This window comes from Tympanuchus pallidicinctus, unplaced genomic scaffold (assembly GCF_026119805.1).
Source record: "Tympanuchus pallidicinctus isolate F22 unplaced genomic scaffold, pur_lepc_1.0 scaffold31, whole genome shotgun sequence".
NCBI lineage: Eukaryota > Metazoa > Chordata > Aves > Galliformes > Phasianidae > Tympanuchus > Tympanuchus pallidicinctus.
In genome coordinates this window covers 1233846-1250530 of record NW_026294749.1, presented here as the reverse complement: position 1 = coordinate 1250530, position 16685 = coordinate 1233846, and the positions used below count along the sequence as shown (strand labels likewise).

At 39.5% G+C, this 16685-nt stretch overlaps 1 protein-coding gene across 3 annotated transcripts in view; it reads right to left on the bottom strand.

Annotated features, from left to right (window-relative positions):
* Positions 1–16685, bottom strand: part of CDH20 (cadherin 20) — a 209483-nt gene that overhangs the window by 29065 nt on the left and 163733 nt on the right. For all 3 annotated transcript variants that reach the window (XM_052697946.1, XM_052697945.1, XM_052697944.1), the window contains exon 2: positions 5444–5811. In XM_052697946.1, the coding sequence (XP_052553906.1) occupies positions 5444–5686 (243 nt within the window). In that variant the 5' untranslated portion in view covers positions 5687–5811. The remainder of the gene's footprint in view (positions 1–5443; positions 5812–16685) is intronic.

The window sequence follows — 16685 nt, the reverse complement described above, 5'->3', positions numbered from 1 at the left end:
ACCTGGTTCCTCTGAAATACTGGAATGACAACAGAACACTTAACTTCCATCTGAGCGCTTAACAGTATGCTCATACTTCCATGGTTTTGAGGAATAGAGCATAAAGTCTTGACCAGTGCCCAGAGAATATAGAACTGTTTCAGTCCTAACCAACAGGGTGGTGTTAGGAGGTGCAACAATCAAAAGGAACTTGAAGGAACAGCTGAGGTGTGAATGTTGTTTAGAATTGTGATTATGGTATTTGGAAATGAATAAAAAACAGATAAAACAAAGCAAACCAGCCAATCAACACCCAGTCATCCGAGTACTTAGGTGGCACGTTGACCTTTAACAATTGCCCTGACAACGATTGTTAAAGGCAGGAACCCATCTGCCACAGCTAAGCTCTAAAGTGCTTGTGACAACTGTCTTGTCAGGTAATTGATACTTCATTTCATCGTTTTGCTCACGGTCTCTGCAGTGGCTGCTGTATCTGAGAAATCTGTATCGGGCCTTAGGAGGAATGCTGGCAGCGCTCAGGTGATGTATCAGCTAAATGGAGGAAGAACAAGCCCAGAAAAAATTGGCAAAACAGTTACGTTTAGATGACTGCCGTATGTATTATTTCTCACGCAGGTGCCAGAATTGCAACTGGCACATCTTCAGGAAACAGCGTTTTGTGATTAATTTAAAAAACAACAGTGGTTGTCATTATTTGCCCTAAACACTCATGGCTCAGGGATTATCACTGTCATCGCTCATAAACAGCATACTTCCAAAAGAAGGAAGCTGTTATACAAGAGTTGCTCTCAAAGTAATGCCTCCTATTTTCTGATGTTGGCCCATGACGTCAGAGGCAGATGATGGTGGTAAGGCAGTAGAGGCTGAACTTTCCCACCAATATTCTAGGACATGCTTTTGCAGTGTGATAGGTGGCATCAGAGGGGCAGTCTGACCAAATGGCACCTGACATGGAAGTGTGTATGAAACAAAAGTATGTTACTGAATTTTTCCATATGGAAAAAATGGCACCCAGTGACATTCACTGATGTTTGCTGCATGTTTATGGAAAACAAACAGTGGATGTGAGCACACTGAGGCGGTGAGTGGTGTGATTCAAAAGCAATGCCCTCATAGCATCTGTTAAACAGTGGCTCACTTACACTGGTGCAGATTTTTATAAGTGTGTCATGCAGGTTTGTTCATTGCTGGTGAAAATGGTGAAATAGCTGTCAGTGGTGACTATGCTGAAAAATAATATTTTGTAGCTAAGAATTTGCTCTATCAAACAGCGTTATTTTACTCTCTGCATCCATTGTAGTTTGTAGTTTGCATGGAAATAAATAGGAGGCATTACTTTCAGAGTGACCTATGTAGGTTTTCAAACTGATTCAGAAGCTCCATCTTAGGCATTTGTCTTAGTGAATAAGCACACTGTAAGTATGTGCAGCTGCTCAGATAATTACAGATGTTAGACCTGACTGGGGAATTTAGAGTTGGGTCTGATGGAAGAAAACATGTTTTGGAATATCAAGAACTCATTATTTAATAAGAAAAAAAAAAAGACAAAGGAAAGAAGAAGTCACAGCGAGGGCAAAGCCAAAGGAAAAGACAAATGATAAAGAAAGAAAAAAAAAAGGAAAAAGCAAAAGAGCATGTTTTAAAATAGCAGATGTTCTGAAAAGTTGTAAAGACTTGGAATAAGATATTGAATAAAACTGATGAGTTAAATTACCCCTCCTGTTCAAAGCCTCGTTTGGAATGAAAGCATTGATATAGGGAGAAAAACAAGGAACAACCATGGCACATTAATAAGAATTTAGGAGTACAAGAGGGTCTCTGTCTAACTGTGATTTGTTAAAAGCCTCAACCAAGGTCTCAGTTAAGACTGGGCAATAAAAAATGCTAGCAGCAGATTTGTAACTTCTCATATAACCTGAAGACATAGCAAAAAAAAAAAAAAAAAGAAAAAGAAAAAGAAAAAAGAAAAAGACTTAATAAATGCAGACTGTAATAAATCTGAAAGAATGAGGTGTCCACAGAAACTGAAGCTCACACCATTGCAGTGACAAACCCAATATCATGATGGTGGAGTGACTGTAGAAGTGACCGTACTGGAAAGGTAATCCAGCTTTAAGCTGGCTCTATTTAATGGGTGGTGTAATAAATTGTGCTGCCATGTGGCTGGCTCAGAAGTAGGAACAATTCCAATGTACTTTCTCTTCTGTATAAAAGAAATTGCTACCTGTGCCAACCTGAGCTGCTTTTGATAAGGACAGTACAAAGATTAAGGAGGCTGTACCTGCACCTAAACAGCACATTTTCTGGCAAAGAGCACATGAAAGAGAGTGGTGCTTCTGGGGGCAGCTCAGGGAAGGACTCACGCAGACCCACTGAATGGCTGTGATTCTGTCCGTGATGTGCTCTCCCATCTCTGCTTCCAGGGAGGTAACACCTGCAGGGGAATTTGTGAGGATGCATGAGAGCACTTTGTTAATATGTACTGATAGTCTGTAGAAAGAAGGCATTTTATTCGCTCATTCACTTGCTGTGGTTCAAATGCCTCTTTTCTCTGAAATAGGGCTTAGGGAAGCTCCAACACTGCAAAGCAGTGAAGTCTGTCTCCAGTTCAAGTACTGAAGCAGTTTAGTTTGCCAGACAAATGCAGAAAGTACCTACTGCAGCACATGCAAGGACTGTAGTTTCCCTAGTTCGTCCTACTATCTAACGGTGGTTACCTATAAGAAAGCTCAAGCCTCATATTTATCTGCGACATGGAAACTTCTGGAGCTGAAACACTTTATATAAGAATAATGAGCACTGGAGAAAAGCAAAAGTTGTACTGACTTCACCTCAGGAAGTTCCCTTTCATTTCCCTGCCCAATAGATACTTTGCTCCATGACTTACAGGTACATAGGAAAGTACATTTTTTATAGCAGCCTTGAAAATCATATGAGGCAAGCCTGTACCCAGGGCTTGACTCAAGCTATTTTGAGGTTGCTTCAGCAGCACGTAGCTAGCCTGAAACAGCTGTACAAGAGCACCAGAGGAGCTCCTCCCTTATGAGATGTCTTTAGAGCATGAAGTAAATATATCTGGACCAACACTGTACGCTGTTTCCATCTGCCACAGGCTCTGTGCAAAGCAGGCGGATGAAAGCAAGGCCTGGCAAGCAGGATGTTGCAGGGTGCTGTAGGTCGTAGGGGTCAGAAGAGGCTCTGTTTGTCCAGCAGGCACCCAGGGCAATTTCAAGGGCTGGTGCTGGCACAGAGGCCCGCAGTCCTTCTCCATTTCCGTCTAGCTCTGCACGAGATATTTCTGAGCCTGCCTGGGGTGATACGGGATGAAAAATTTCTGTCCTGCCAGAACAATTAATTCAGCCCACAGCCTCTTCCCTGCTGACCCCTTTCCTACGGATCCCCCAGGTGCAGGCGTGGTGATGGATTGTGGTAGGCTGCAGCTCCTTCCAAGGATCTGCGTCTTCAGCTGTTTGAAGAGAGGGGAGGCCCTTCCCTCCTGGCAGCTGCTGCAGCGCTCACCCCACTGCTCTGAGCTTGGTTTAGGGATGGGAAAGGAGGAGATCTTGGATCCCAAAGGCCATTTTGGCAGCACAATTCCATGACGGTTGGTGTACATGAAACAGACTCAGAAGGCTGTTGGCACAAGCTAGCCAGCAGGCTGTCAGTGCATAAGGCTAATTGGCCCTGTTAACCCTGAGGGCTAATTAGCCCTAGCTTGCCCCTACTGCGACCCAACCATGGTGTAGAAAAGAGCTCACTCATGGCAGCTTGGCTGTTTATGTAGTGGACACAGACCATGAAATGCCACTGCTGCTATCCCCATTCAGTAGAACTGAGTGGGAACAAGCTCAAGAGAACTGCTGGATGTTCCATGTTTTTGTGCTCCTAATACCAGAATTCTAAAGCAAAGAGGAGTTGAGTGCTTCCAGTACTTCTTGTAGCTAAAATTCAGCTTACAATGCAAATCTGGATTCATTTCAGATGAAATTGAGTATGCAAAATAATGTGTTTGGTCATCGTTCCAAAGTTATAAGTTGCATGAAAATAAGAATTTCTTTAATCAATAGGGATCTCAAGAGCTGAAAAGTTAGGCACAGAGATGAATGAAGACAAATGTTGTCTCATTTGATGGCAATCACTAGTAATTCCACTGCTATGGGAGGAAGGAAGGAGAGCACATCTTGCTGTCAGTCACACAAGGATAAATTGGAAGGAGGTCCTTTGAAGCCAGTGCATTCATTTTGATTTATACTGGTATAACTGAAGGCACAGTTTAACTCTGTGGATTTGTAAAACGATAAACGCAAGTCCGAAATGTGCCTCTGGATTTGTGATTCTTTTTTTTTCTGCAGACAGATAGCTTGGAAGGAAAGCAATGAAATCTGAAGGAATTTTTTTCTGGCATCACTTCTTCACTTAATTTGTCATATCTACCTATATTTAGGCTGTGCTCATCACCTAGACATGTAAAATCTTATTTGCATTGTTCAAACACTTCACTACACTAACCCTCCCCACTCTTCCCAGATCTGTCAGCTCGGTTTTAATGAAATGCAAACCTAGTGCTGCCCATAGGCCTTTGAATAGCTGGTCAATACTTTGATTAGCAGGTCGATACTTTAAATAGTTCAGAGTCTTTACAAATGTTGGGAAAGAAGACTAAGGAGGATGGATATAGTGAGGTAGATTGTGAATGGCAGACATTACGGGCCTGACTTCCATCAGCATGTTCTTCAAGGAGCTGTAGTAAAGTGAATTCAAAATGCTGCCAGGTAGACAGGGTGAGCATAGCAGTCAATTTTACAAATGTTTGTACTGATGTATATATTCTTAGTGTGTAAGGGATCTGAAAATAGGACTGTTGTATTTAATAAGCTGTCACTCTATCCTTCTACTTCTCTCTAGTCCACATAATTAACCTGGGGTCAAGCTGTGGTAAGAAAGAAAATACTCTGACCTCAGAGATTTGCAGAAAACAAAAACTGAAATGTCAGTTTTCAAGAGATATTGGCTATTTCATTTGATTGTGAATTTCATCTTCCAGCTGACTTGATCACAGACAGAAGCATGATCACAAACACTTCCTTTCCTTCCTAATCCTCCCGAGTCAATACAACCTTGCTTTGTCTTGACATTGAAGGAGTCCCTGGAAAGATCACTGCAGACTTTCTAAAACTACCTCAATTACAGCTGATGATGGTTACAGCGGATCTCTTTGAAATAGGCAAATATATTGACAGCACCTTGAAAAGGAAATTCTTCATGGCTAAAGGTGACACTGCTGAAAAGCTCTTGGGAGCTGAAGTGAAATTAATGTGAATAGATTCTCTGCCAGAAAGAAGGGAATAAAAATGCATTTAGAGAAACTTCCCATGTTTTGCCACGGTCTGCATGTGCACAAATGCATGTACTCTACCAGACATCCTCATGGGGCAGCTCTTACCTTCCCAACGTAGAGAGGATCCGTTCCCGTGTATTCCTCCAGAACGAAGAACTGGTTCCACACCCAGCTCCTCTTCATTCGCTGATGCAACTTGTCTGACAGGTTGTCTTCTGGCCCTTCTGTGAGGGGCCTGGCACTTCCTGACAGCACAGTTGTAGTTAGGTCCATCAGTCCCCAAAAGTACAAGGAGACCCCAAGTCCAAACAAGTTCTTTGCATTGCTCATTCTACCTGAAGTCCACATCCGTATACTAGGGCTGGTTTAAAAGTCAAAACACAGTATCTTAGGTCCCTTGAGAAGAAAGCAAGTCTTGTGTGTAGTCCTTTGAAATGTCCAAGAGAGATCCTGGTTCTGAGAATCACAGCCTCCTGTAAAGTTAAAGGAAATTCATAGCAGGATCTTATTTTTCCCAAGGTAAAATAATTTCTTCAATAGGCAAATACACTATAAAATATTTAATCTTCAATATAAAAATATAATAACAGGATGCACGCATTCTGAAACTGTGAAGAGTATTACCATATAAGCTGCAGAACTGGAACCTCAGATAAAAGAATCACCAGGACTTAGTCAGTAAATAAGAGTTCTCTACTTTGCTAACTTAGTTGTAGTGTTTCTGTGTAGTGTTGACTGGCATGAGCTAAGTGCATACTCTTAACAAATGTTTATGACCAGAAGTCCTCAGAGAACACTTAATACTGCTCACTCTGGAAATTTATAATATCTGGCAAACACTTTTTGCAACAGGTTTTTTTTTTGTTGTTGTTTGAGAACTCTGCCATTGTCATTACACACACGTGCATGCAAACATGTCTACTTAAATACATACATTGCTGCATTACCAACCTTGAATTTCATTTCTAGCAGCTGCAAGTTATTTCTGGTTTTAATTATACTTTAAACCTTCCCTGCTGCTTGAATTCAGGTTTCACACTCTGCTGCCTCCTCTCTGAGGAGCTGATTGCTGCTACAAATGCAACATTTCTAGAATTTGAATGGTCAGTTAATCATTTTATAACCCACAAAAGGTTTCAGAGTGCTGACGGTCACATGCTATTGTGTGATGTGTCCTAACACATTTTTCCTCCACCAGTCTGAAAGATCCGTTTTGGCTGAGGAATGCTGACCTCTATCAGAGGACACTTTCTCATCAGTCTAGGATCTTTTGTAGTCATAAAGTCAGATTAGTCGGTGACCTCAGTCCAGGCTATGGATTGTTGCAACCCTTTCCTTCACCATTTTGCTGGGTTTAATGATGTGATACTGCACTCAAATTACTCTTCCAAAATACTCCATACCTCCTCTATGGGACTAGTGTTGTTGCTGCTCTTTTTCAGAACTCTGTTCTCAATTTTCTTCAAGACAGATGGATTCATTAAGAAAGGCATATTAGGCTTGGAGGATTAAGAAAGTAACATACATTTCATTTTACTGCTGTTCCATAGTTAATTAATCGCTCTATCCCCTGGAAATAAAAAGTAGCAGGAGACAGCTGTCAAATATCAGAAAAAGTATTATAAATATTTTTACCATAGTATTTTGAAGTGATGGCTGAGACAATACAATGCTTTCAACAGAGAGGAGAACACTGGAAAAAATTCTAGCATCCAACTTGGTATAACTGGAGTCCTGCGACCCTCAGAAATCTCTACTTTCTGCTGAATTAGCAAATCAGAATTTAATTCAAAAGATCACTGAAATCCGAAAGAGACAGATTAATTCTGAAATACATATCCTCAAGGAAAATAAACTCAAAATAACTGTCTTAGATTGATTTCTACACAAAATGATGTTTTCAAATATAAAGCCCTGAAGGAATATGACTATACAGTGCTGCTAGCCAATAAAGTTGTGAAGCGTAACAAACAAGTCCGTACCTTGAAAGGTTTTAAACCTAGGGTTAGGTGCAACAAAGAAAAGACAAATTATAAACACAGAACTTGATAGATCTCTTCTAAGCACAACAACTTACAGAACTGCTAGGTGTTTAGATATTAGCTATATAATACTGTTTGAAAAGGCAAAGAATAGGGATTTATCTAAGTAATATAAGCATAGAAGGACCTTAGCAAACTGTGTATTTGTCATTACATGAAGAAGGCGGCACCTGTGTGAGAGGCAGGGGTAAGGTTCTTACTGGATGCTCACAGTCTAAGGAGTCCAACAACAGTGCATGGAGTGCTTGCCTCTCTCTGTCCTGCTAATCCTTATCTCCTGATGGCCAAAATATTTTTACACTCGAGAAAGGAAGTTGAAGGTCTTATCCCATAATAGGTACATACACCGTGTTCTTTATATGTTGTCAAGAGCATGTTTTCTCAACCAAGGTAAGGGGACATTATTGAAAACCATTGTTATACTGATGAATAAAGATGGGGAGAGGCTTCCCACCGCCTGTCTCCATGTGTTGAGAGAACTCATCACTGTCTTTACTGTGCCATTGGATGGGAAAGCAGAGAGAGACACTGGCTGAGATCCCATCTAGAGTTTTACTTTTAGAATTACATCTTTTGTACAAGTCAGTTACATTTTTCTCTGTCTGACAAAAGTAGTGACACAACATGATGAAGCATTTCCTGTGGCAATGAGAATTATATTGTAGGTGAATGCCCCAAACATGAACTGAAAACTAATGTTGCCAGTTGTCTCCTGTAATTAAATTCAGCCAATGAAGGCCAATAGCCCTCAATCAAGGTAGTACTGAGATATGAATATATAAACGTACAGAATTAACGGCATACCTGTAGTGAGGTAATAGCAGAAGAATTCTGGTCATGAGGATGCCTTTCCTGTGGATATGCATTATTACAGGTTGTCTATGAAAACAGCTTTTTTCATTTGAAGGTCACTCTGCACTGTCATGCAGTTCCACGAGGAACCTTTCTTAAAGAGTGTGCAACACTGTGATCCTCAGCAGCAAAATTATAAAGAATATTTACTCTTCCCAACGCAATCCTACTTTAGTGTAGGGCACTAACAGTGGGGGTTTTTTTTGTTTGTTTGTTTGTTTTTTCTTATTTTCTTTTTTTGATGCTAATACCGGAGTTTTTGGTGTCTCATTCCCTTCCAAAACGGTTAGCACGCAGGCTCAATACTACAATGAATAACAGAGTTTAATCACAAACAGTTCCTCAACCTTTGAAGCTGAAGGAGTATTACACTAATTTTTTTTTTCTATCTCAGGTCTTTAGATCATACTGAAAGAATGAAAAAGACCTTTGCAAACTTCTGGTGTGTGGTGCTGTTGATCTCTTTGGTCCTTCTTCTACTCAACTTCATCTACAGTTGGTCCTTGGCTCTGCAAGAGGTACTATTTTTCAAGCAAGGTATTTCTCAGATAAAAGCAGTTATGTACATATAGGGCTTGAATTGCATAGTTAAAGCCTTGAATGACTGGGTTTTTCAGAGGACTTGTGCAAATGGCTTCCTCACCAGGTGAGTGTGATGAATGAGTACAGAGTCACCTGGACTGTAGCTATGGCACTTGGCTGGACTGATAGCCATATGCTCTGACTGCACTGACTTGGGAGGGTCTCTAGCCTTACGTGGGCCTTAGAGCTTTTTGCCACAGATGGATGACACAGACATTGAGGCGGTCTGTTCTGCCTCAGGCAGGGTAGTTCTTTGCAGGAAGATCAAGGGAATCGGTCACACAGGAAGGCACTTGTTGGCATAACTGATAAAGACCTTTAATGGTCTCTTAATTTATTCCTTGGAGCTCTCCAAAACAGGTTCTTAACTATATCTGCAAACATAGAACTGATGGACTTCTCCCCGTTATATAAAATACATTTTAGAAACACGTATTTCATGGCTCAGCACAGAGATGAGCAAAGGATTTCAAAGCAGTAATAGGAGAGAAATCTTATTTTCCTTGCTCATACACACAAAAAACAATTAAGCCTAAGAAGATTGCATGACCACAATGTGCAGTGTATTTTATTTTTCAAGAAAAATTAAACGTGTTTCAGAACCCAGTTTGCTACTCACAGTTGAGTACCCTACTGTAATAAGCTTAGCTGCATCTGTGCAGTTGAGATCCCTGACCCAAAGTGAACTCCATGCTTGCCCCTTCTTTTGTGATGAATATTTGATTACCAGCTCAGTTGTTTAGGTTACTTTCTTTTCCTGTACTTGCCTTGAAGACATTGTTGAAAATTCTTTTCCTTGCAACTCAACAGTTACAAATATGGCTTTTGGCTTTATAAAGACCCATGAAGATCTAATTGGACCCCATGCAACTGGTGGCCTACACATAACACAGAGGAACCATCTAATTGTTCTACACAAAAGAGTCATGAGGCACTTTCCACTTTTTCAAATACAAATCTTTCTTTTAGCACATACTATGCAAGTAAAACAGGCGTATTCCAAGTGTGAGATACTGTTCATGTTCCATTTTTAAAGGCTCCACTACCCCTCCATATTTGTACTGTAATTAAACTTCTTAATTGAATACCTAATTCTGGTCAAAGATGAAAGGGAAAAAGAAATATGCACCAGAACCAACTTCTAGCATTTCTTACAAGTGACACATTTATCATGTTAATTCTGAAGAGAACAGCACTTACAAAGAAAGGATAAAGAGATATTAATAGTTAGGATGACCATGTGAGCATGCAGAGAGTTCCACCGGGATTGAAATGTATTGTGCTCAACACATATTTACATAAATGCCAAGGGTTTTATAGTTAAAAAGCTGCAACTTGAAAAGGTTTACATGCACGCTTAGTCAATTTGCCATCTTGAGCAGGAAGTCTCCCAGAAAGTCAGTGGAATATTTGCATTCATAAAACTAATTACATGCTTACACCCTTTATCCCTGGTCTTTTAATGGATTTTGCTGTATGGACCTAGCACTCGTATAGAACACTGCAGAGGCTCCCATGCAGGCACATCCCCAGAGCAGAGGCAATTCATTTACAGGAAACATACTAAAATGAAAAATGGGGAAGAAAGAGGAAATAGCTTTTAAACTCCTTCCTCCACTTTATCCATACATAAATATACAAATACGTGTGATATTTTTAATATATGTATTTAAATGTTACCTCACAGTACTTACACTGCAAGAACAATATGTGAATGGAAAATTATTTCTGTGCTTAATGACACCTTTTTAAAGAGTTGTCCCCCACTATTTTACCAAAAGAAACCAAACAACTCTAACTCTAAACCAGTAGGAAGAAACTGAAGTTCAGTGAAAAGAATTCTTCAAGTGAGCTATTTACTTTATTCCTTGAATTTCTTGTGACATTCTGAACCCCAGATGGGGATGAAAGTGCTGTTCAGTTTTTTCCCTCATCAAATATGTTATTCTTTTATGTTTTCACAGATTACTTCTTACATTTCCTGTACCCTTACTTGCTCACAGCTTTGTTGTCAGATGCCTTTGGAATAACCCAACATGACCATCAGTCAGTAAGAATGTGTAAGCTGTGTTCTTTGCTAGGCAGACATCCTGTAAAAGGTGCCTAGCACCAGCCTCCAAGACTTCTCTCCTGCACTGAGCTAGGTTCTAAAATCTCTGTGACAATTTGCATAATCCTGTCTCATTTTAAATTTCCTAATGCTTTCAGTACCTAAGTTAGGTACTTCTCAGCAGGCTGACTACAGGCCTAAATGAATCTGTACTGCTTCCAGAACTGCATATGTCTTATCCCAGGCCAGTCTTACTGTTATTATTAGCCCTTCTTATATTCACTAGACAAGTTCAATTTAAAAAGAAAAATCTAGAGGAGTTTGTTACTGACTATAGACTGGGCCTGAATATGTATTTTTACTTTTTACTTCATTTTATTGAGATCTTCATAAATACAATGAAACTTGACAATGTACCATATGGTGCATAAACATTAACTCACAATACAATCCATTGTCATAAAATTACATCCACAGACCAGTCAACGGTTTCTCCTGGGACACATCAGTGAACTCATTTTACTCAAGATCTGAAGTGCTTCAAAGCTACAGAGTGCAGGCAGAGCAAAAAATCCCACAGAATGACAGGGAATCCCATTGTATAAATCCCAGCCCTATCGTTACAGGCTCATAAAAAGATCAAAAAGAATGAAACATGCACACAATCAAAAAGTAAATGTTTCTAAATAAAATGATGCTGATAACTTACATCAGGTGAAGATCTGATACGCAGCTTTTACTCAGTGGGAGGTACAGTAAATACTACAGTAAAAGAGCAGGAGAGAAGGAAGATAGGATTTCAAAAGCTGGTCTAATTGACTCTACTTGAAGTCAGCCTCAGTAAGAACAAATGAGGCACTGCAAATTCATTGGAAAATCCAAATAAGTGCCAGATAAAGCAACCCTTGTCCTATAAAGGATTTGCAAAAATGTATAAAACATATGAAGTCATACTATGCTTCCATTATGAATACAAAATTCACTTTAGTTCGCACAGTCTTCTGACTGCTTTTGAAACCCTGTCAAGAAAAAATGTTTGCAAGCAACAAGAAATTGTTACTTGATGTTCATGCCCTCTCAAGCAGGTAACATTTTTAAATATAGGAACTCCTGTCAAAGTGTGACCTTTTTTCTTGCTAAGCAGCTGTACCAGAAGCCATTGCTCAGGCCTCTCCCAAAGCTTCCAAGCAATAAAAGAAAAATCTATTGATTTTTGTCAAAGATTGAGAGGTCTGGGTGAGAATGGCAGAATTTCCTACATTTTCAAAAAGGAAGAAGGAGAAGGATAGGTCAGGTGCGATGTGAAGAGATGAAGCCTGTTAGCTACTGTAGAGAAGAAGAGATGGTAATGCTGGGTGAGTCTGCCCTCTCTTCTGAATATTGCATTGCCCATCAAATCTCTGCAAGCTGTGAGGCCAGCAGGGACGTCGCTTAGGGGTATGACTTGGTGCTCTAGCCAGTGGAGTACTCATGGCCAGAGTAGGACCTACTCACAACTGTTACAATCATCTTTGACAAAAAAAATCAAAAGTCCGTTCCTTCTTTCTTTCTTTTATTTTCATTTACTTCCTTCTACCCCTGTCTCTCCTTTTCCAGGTCCTGAGTGGATTCTAACCTGATCTCTCATTCCCCTGCAATGGGCTAAAACCCATTCCTGCTGCACGCCTAGAATGCATTTTGAACCTGAAGTGTCCCTGCCTGTGTTACACGGTGGCTGTGGTAGCAAATCATTTCCTTAAGCAACTAAACATTGCACTTTGGGTATGCAAGTCCTCTGAATATGGCAGATTTCCAAGTAGCAATGAAGACTGGACTCTTTCTTATCCCAGAGCTGCTGGATAAATGATAAGGCTCACTGATAACCGCTAAGTGCTGAAGATGGAAAAAGATAGGAGTGTTATCTCCTATCTGGAGACAGATAAGAGAAGCAGCTGTCTGTCTGAAGCAGATAGAGGTCTTTCAGGTATATATTTTTACTCATGCATGATGATTGAAAGTAATGATAGGTCAGAGCCAATGTGCTGTCACTGGTGAAGACAACTTCTTAGTTTCATTATGACCATGTTCCTTGTTAGTTTGGTATTTCATACAGCATTTTGACACATTAAAACTAGACCAAAACATCTCACATCCAAGAGTAGCTGCTGAGGGCAAAGAATTGAATGGGGTATTTTTATTTCCAGACAGAAAACAATATTTCTCAAAATAAGTGTATATACTCACTGCACTTATTTTTTTTTTTTTAAAACTTGAAATTGTTTCTGTATTCATTTAGAAAGAAGCTTCAGAATAGCTGCACGTGCTGTAAGAGGTGAACATTTTTCCTCTAATTCATATTTCTTGAGTATGACATTGTTTCAGCTGTTCAACACTGGCATCAGTACTTTTTCTTGACTTCACAGAGTTCCCTGTCTGAACATGAAGACATGCTACAAACCAGGAGGATGAACATTTCCACGCCAACTTTTAGCTGCTGTATATGAAATGAAACCAGCAAAAGAAACAGAAGACTTACAGCTTTTTTCTATCTGAACTGTTAGTGCTATCTTGTTCTTGTCACAGCTTCAAAGTGTTTCTAGAAATATAGAATATGTGTGCCTGGCCTTCACAGGACACTTTCAGGCTGAAAGAATTAAGAAGGAATAAAGATCTGCTGACCTCATTTGCCCCACATCTGTTTAAATATGGTAAGAATAATAAAATCTGAAAAACAACCTCACATACTTTGCATGCAAATTCTGGATTTTGGTATTCAAAATCAATTGTTGCAGTCTCCACACGGAGTGTATGAGAGGTATTAACTAACTGACCCGTGAAAATGTGACATGCACAAAGAGTACCTCTTAAGAAGATGATTCCATTATCTACTTTCTGTCTTATTCATAATCCACTGCTGGGAGATGTTCCCAGGTTTCCCAGCCCCCTCCTCTGTCAGAAGCTGAGTATTCTAGATGGATTAGTTCCTCTGTCTGGGTTTCTTAATGGTTAAGATCTAATATTTAATAGAATATAAGATTTCCTAGGCTTTGTCATGATTGTAAACTCTTGGCTTGGCAGTTTGTTACAGGCGAGTCTTTCAGAGGAGTCTCCAAAAACCAGTGATCCAACTGTCTTAAAATTTAACACCAAATAGTAATAGCAAATTTTGTAAGAGCTAAGGTATTCTTGGCCATAACACCTATCCTTCTATCATCTGATGTAATCGAGTTGTTGTCCTTCTCAGTATTTTTCATATCTGGCTTGAATCTAGATTCCCAAATAAACTTGTTTACACAATGATATAATCTGTCGCTCCATCAATATCGTACGTAACATGCAGAGATCCCAAGGACTGCTACATTTCTGTCTACTCCATAGGAATTAGCAAGTACAATAGGGAAGAGAACTCCAATTAATGACCCCACCAAGGAAAGGTTGAGAAGTTAATCTCTTTGGTCAAGTGATCACTTTGCTCTCCCACAGTAGTAATGGGTGTTGAACTGGTATGCCAAGGCAGCTAGAAGAAGCCCAGATTATTGTGTACAGCAAGAAGGAGTTACAGGGAAAAGATACAGCCATAATAAACCAGGTTTTGTTGTTGCCTTGCTCTTGACATATTTGTAAATAGCCACAAAGGACAGTTTTATCCACAGAAATTCCAAGGACCACCCTACTGCCTGCGGTCTAATGGTGCACACCAGTGCAAACTCTGAGTATGAACCTGAAAGTAGGCTATGGTTTCCATTTGCTATTCTTCACTAGTGGTCACTAGCAGGTCACTTTGGTCCCCTTTAATATCTAAGCATAATACCTTCTTTATAAATACAGAGACATCAGCCAGGATCAGCCAGAATTGTTGATCCTGGCCACAGCACATAAACACAGAAAGACTCTTCTGCCAACAACTGCATGGAAATATCAAGGCCCATTTCTCCCACCGTGGGCAGTTGCTTAATGTGCTCTCCAAATAATTTAATGATTCTTTCTTAATTCTCAAGAATTCAGGCAAAGAATTGTTAATATGTAATCAAAGGAGAGCAAGAAAATGCAGAAAATGTATGAAAGAGAAGCAAATAAAACATATTGCAGAAGAACTTCTCAAATGAGATTTCAGCTTTGTTTCTAGCTCGTGCGTGCACTGCAGCAGTAGGTAGTTTTATTTATTTCTCTTCTAACTTATTTGTGGATCTTTTATTCAGTTGTACTGTATTTTTTCTAGACATGAGGATATCCCTTCCAAACCAGACCTTTGCTCTGAATGTTGAGATTTTTGCCTTTGGAAATTGCCAATAACTGCTCGTTCCAAGTAGTTAAATTTCCCCGCAGTATTTTTTGGATGTGATAGCTCAGAAGGAAAGGAAATTCTGACAAAAGAAACTTGGCATCAGAATAGCTGTAATTAATAGAAGTAAAGAGGATTACAGCAAGAAGCTTGAGGGATAGCACTTCCCCAAGTGAAAATGGAGTAGGCTTCTAGTCTGGAACAAATGAAATACTAACTGCAGAAAGTGGAGAAAAGGAGGAAAAGTTGAATTTTTCTTACATACTGATTTATGAATTGCTGGGAAATTTTGAAACTTGAAAGACAAGTGCATGCAAACTTAAAACAACTCGTCTGAAAGACAGATGCTCAAGAAAACTTTGCTTCCAGATGAAGATGAAACATCCATCCTTGATATCACAGTTTCTTCCTCTTTGTGGGTGAAATCTAATTAATTCAATATTTTGTATTTGAAATTTCAGACAGGGGAAGGAAGAAAAGTGGAAAATAAAGAGAAATGAGAATAAGCACCAGTGCTTTTAGAGGTCAATAGTATGATAGCCTGCTTGATACATCATCTTTAGTTAATAACGATGAAAAAGAAGGCTGTACTGTTATGAGGTGTTGTAAAAGGTGAGAATTCCTTTCTGACCCTTGTGAATGGTTTAGGCACTGAAGTGTGAGTTTTATTTTCTTCCTTTTGACTGAAGAATTATTTCTCTAAATATCTAGCAGTGTAAATATCACCTTCAATTTCTTCCAAATTATCCAACCATTATTCCATCTTTTCTTTTAAAGTTTGGGAGAAGCACAAAGAAAAATATATTTTTACTCCATCAGCAAAGCTCAATCTTGGCCAAAGCCTGATCTAGTGCCCAGTGAAAAATTGATGGGACATCTAGATATTATGTTTGCTTCGTCTCAAGCTGCATAACCTACATTTTTGAAATCTCTTGCCAAATCAATCAGTCCATACAGAATTTACCCCCAGGTATTTCAGAAACTAGCTAGAGCAATAGTCAAAACATTAGTGATTATCTTCATAAGCATATAGAAGACGAGTGAGTTCCTAGGGGACTGAAAGAAAAAGGAGCATATCTACATTTAAAGTGAGGTGAGAGGAATGGGGTCGTTAGGGAGTAAATAGTGAATTATAGATCCTTCAGCTTAACTTCAGTATTTGGAAATTTACTGGAGCAATCAGCCAGCTTTTTAGTATCTTGAGGATAACAAGGTGGTAACGAACAGTGAATATGGATTTGTGAAGAACATGTTGACAACAAGCAAACCGGATCTCCCTTGCTTTGATATAATAACTAGCCTAGCAGATGCAAGATGAGAAAAACACAACACTTTCTGACTTTTGTAAGATATTTTACAAAGCTCTACAATTCACTGTCAAAAGTAAGATGGAGCAATATGGCCCAGGTAAAATAAGAGTAAGACAGACTGGAAAATAACTCAAAGAGTAGATACCATAGCTCAGTGTCTCAGCTAATGCGAGACAACACCAAATGACCACGCCAGACTTTGTTTCATGTCCAGGACTATTCATTTATACTAAGTATTTATACTAACACC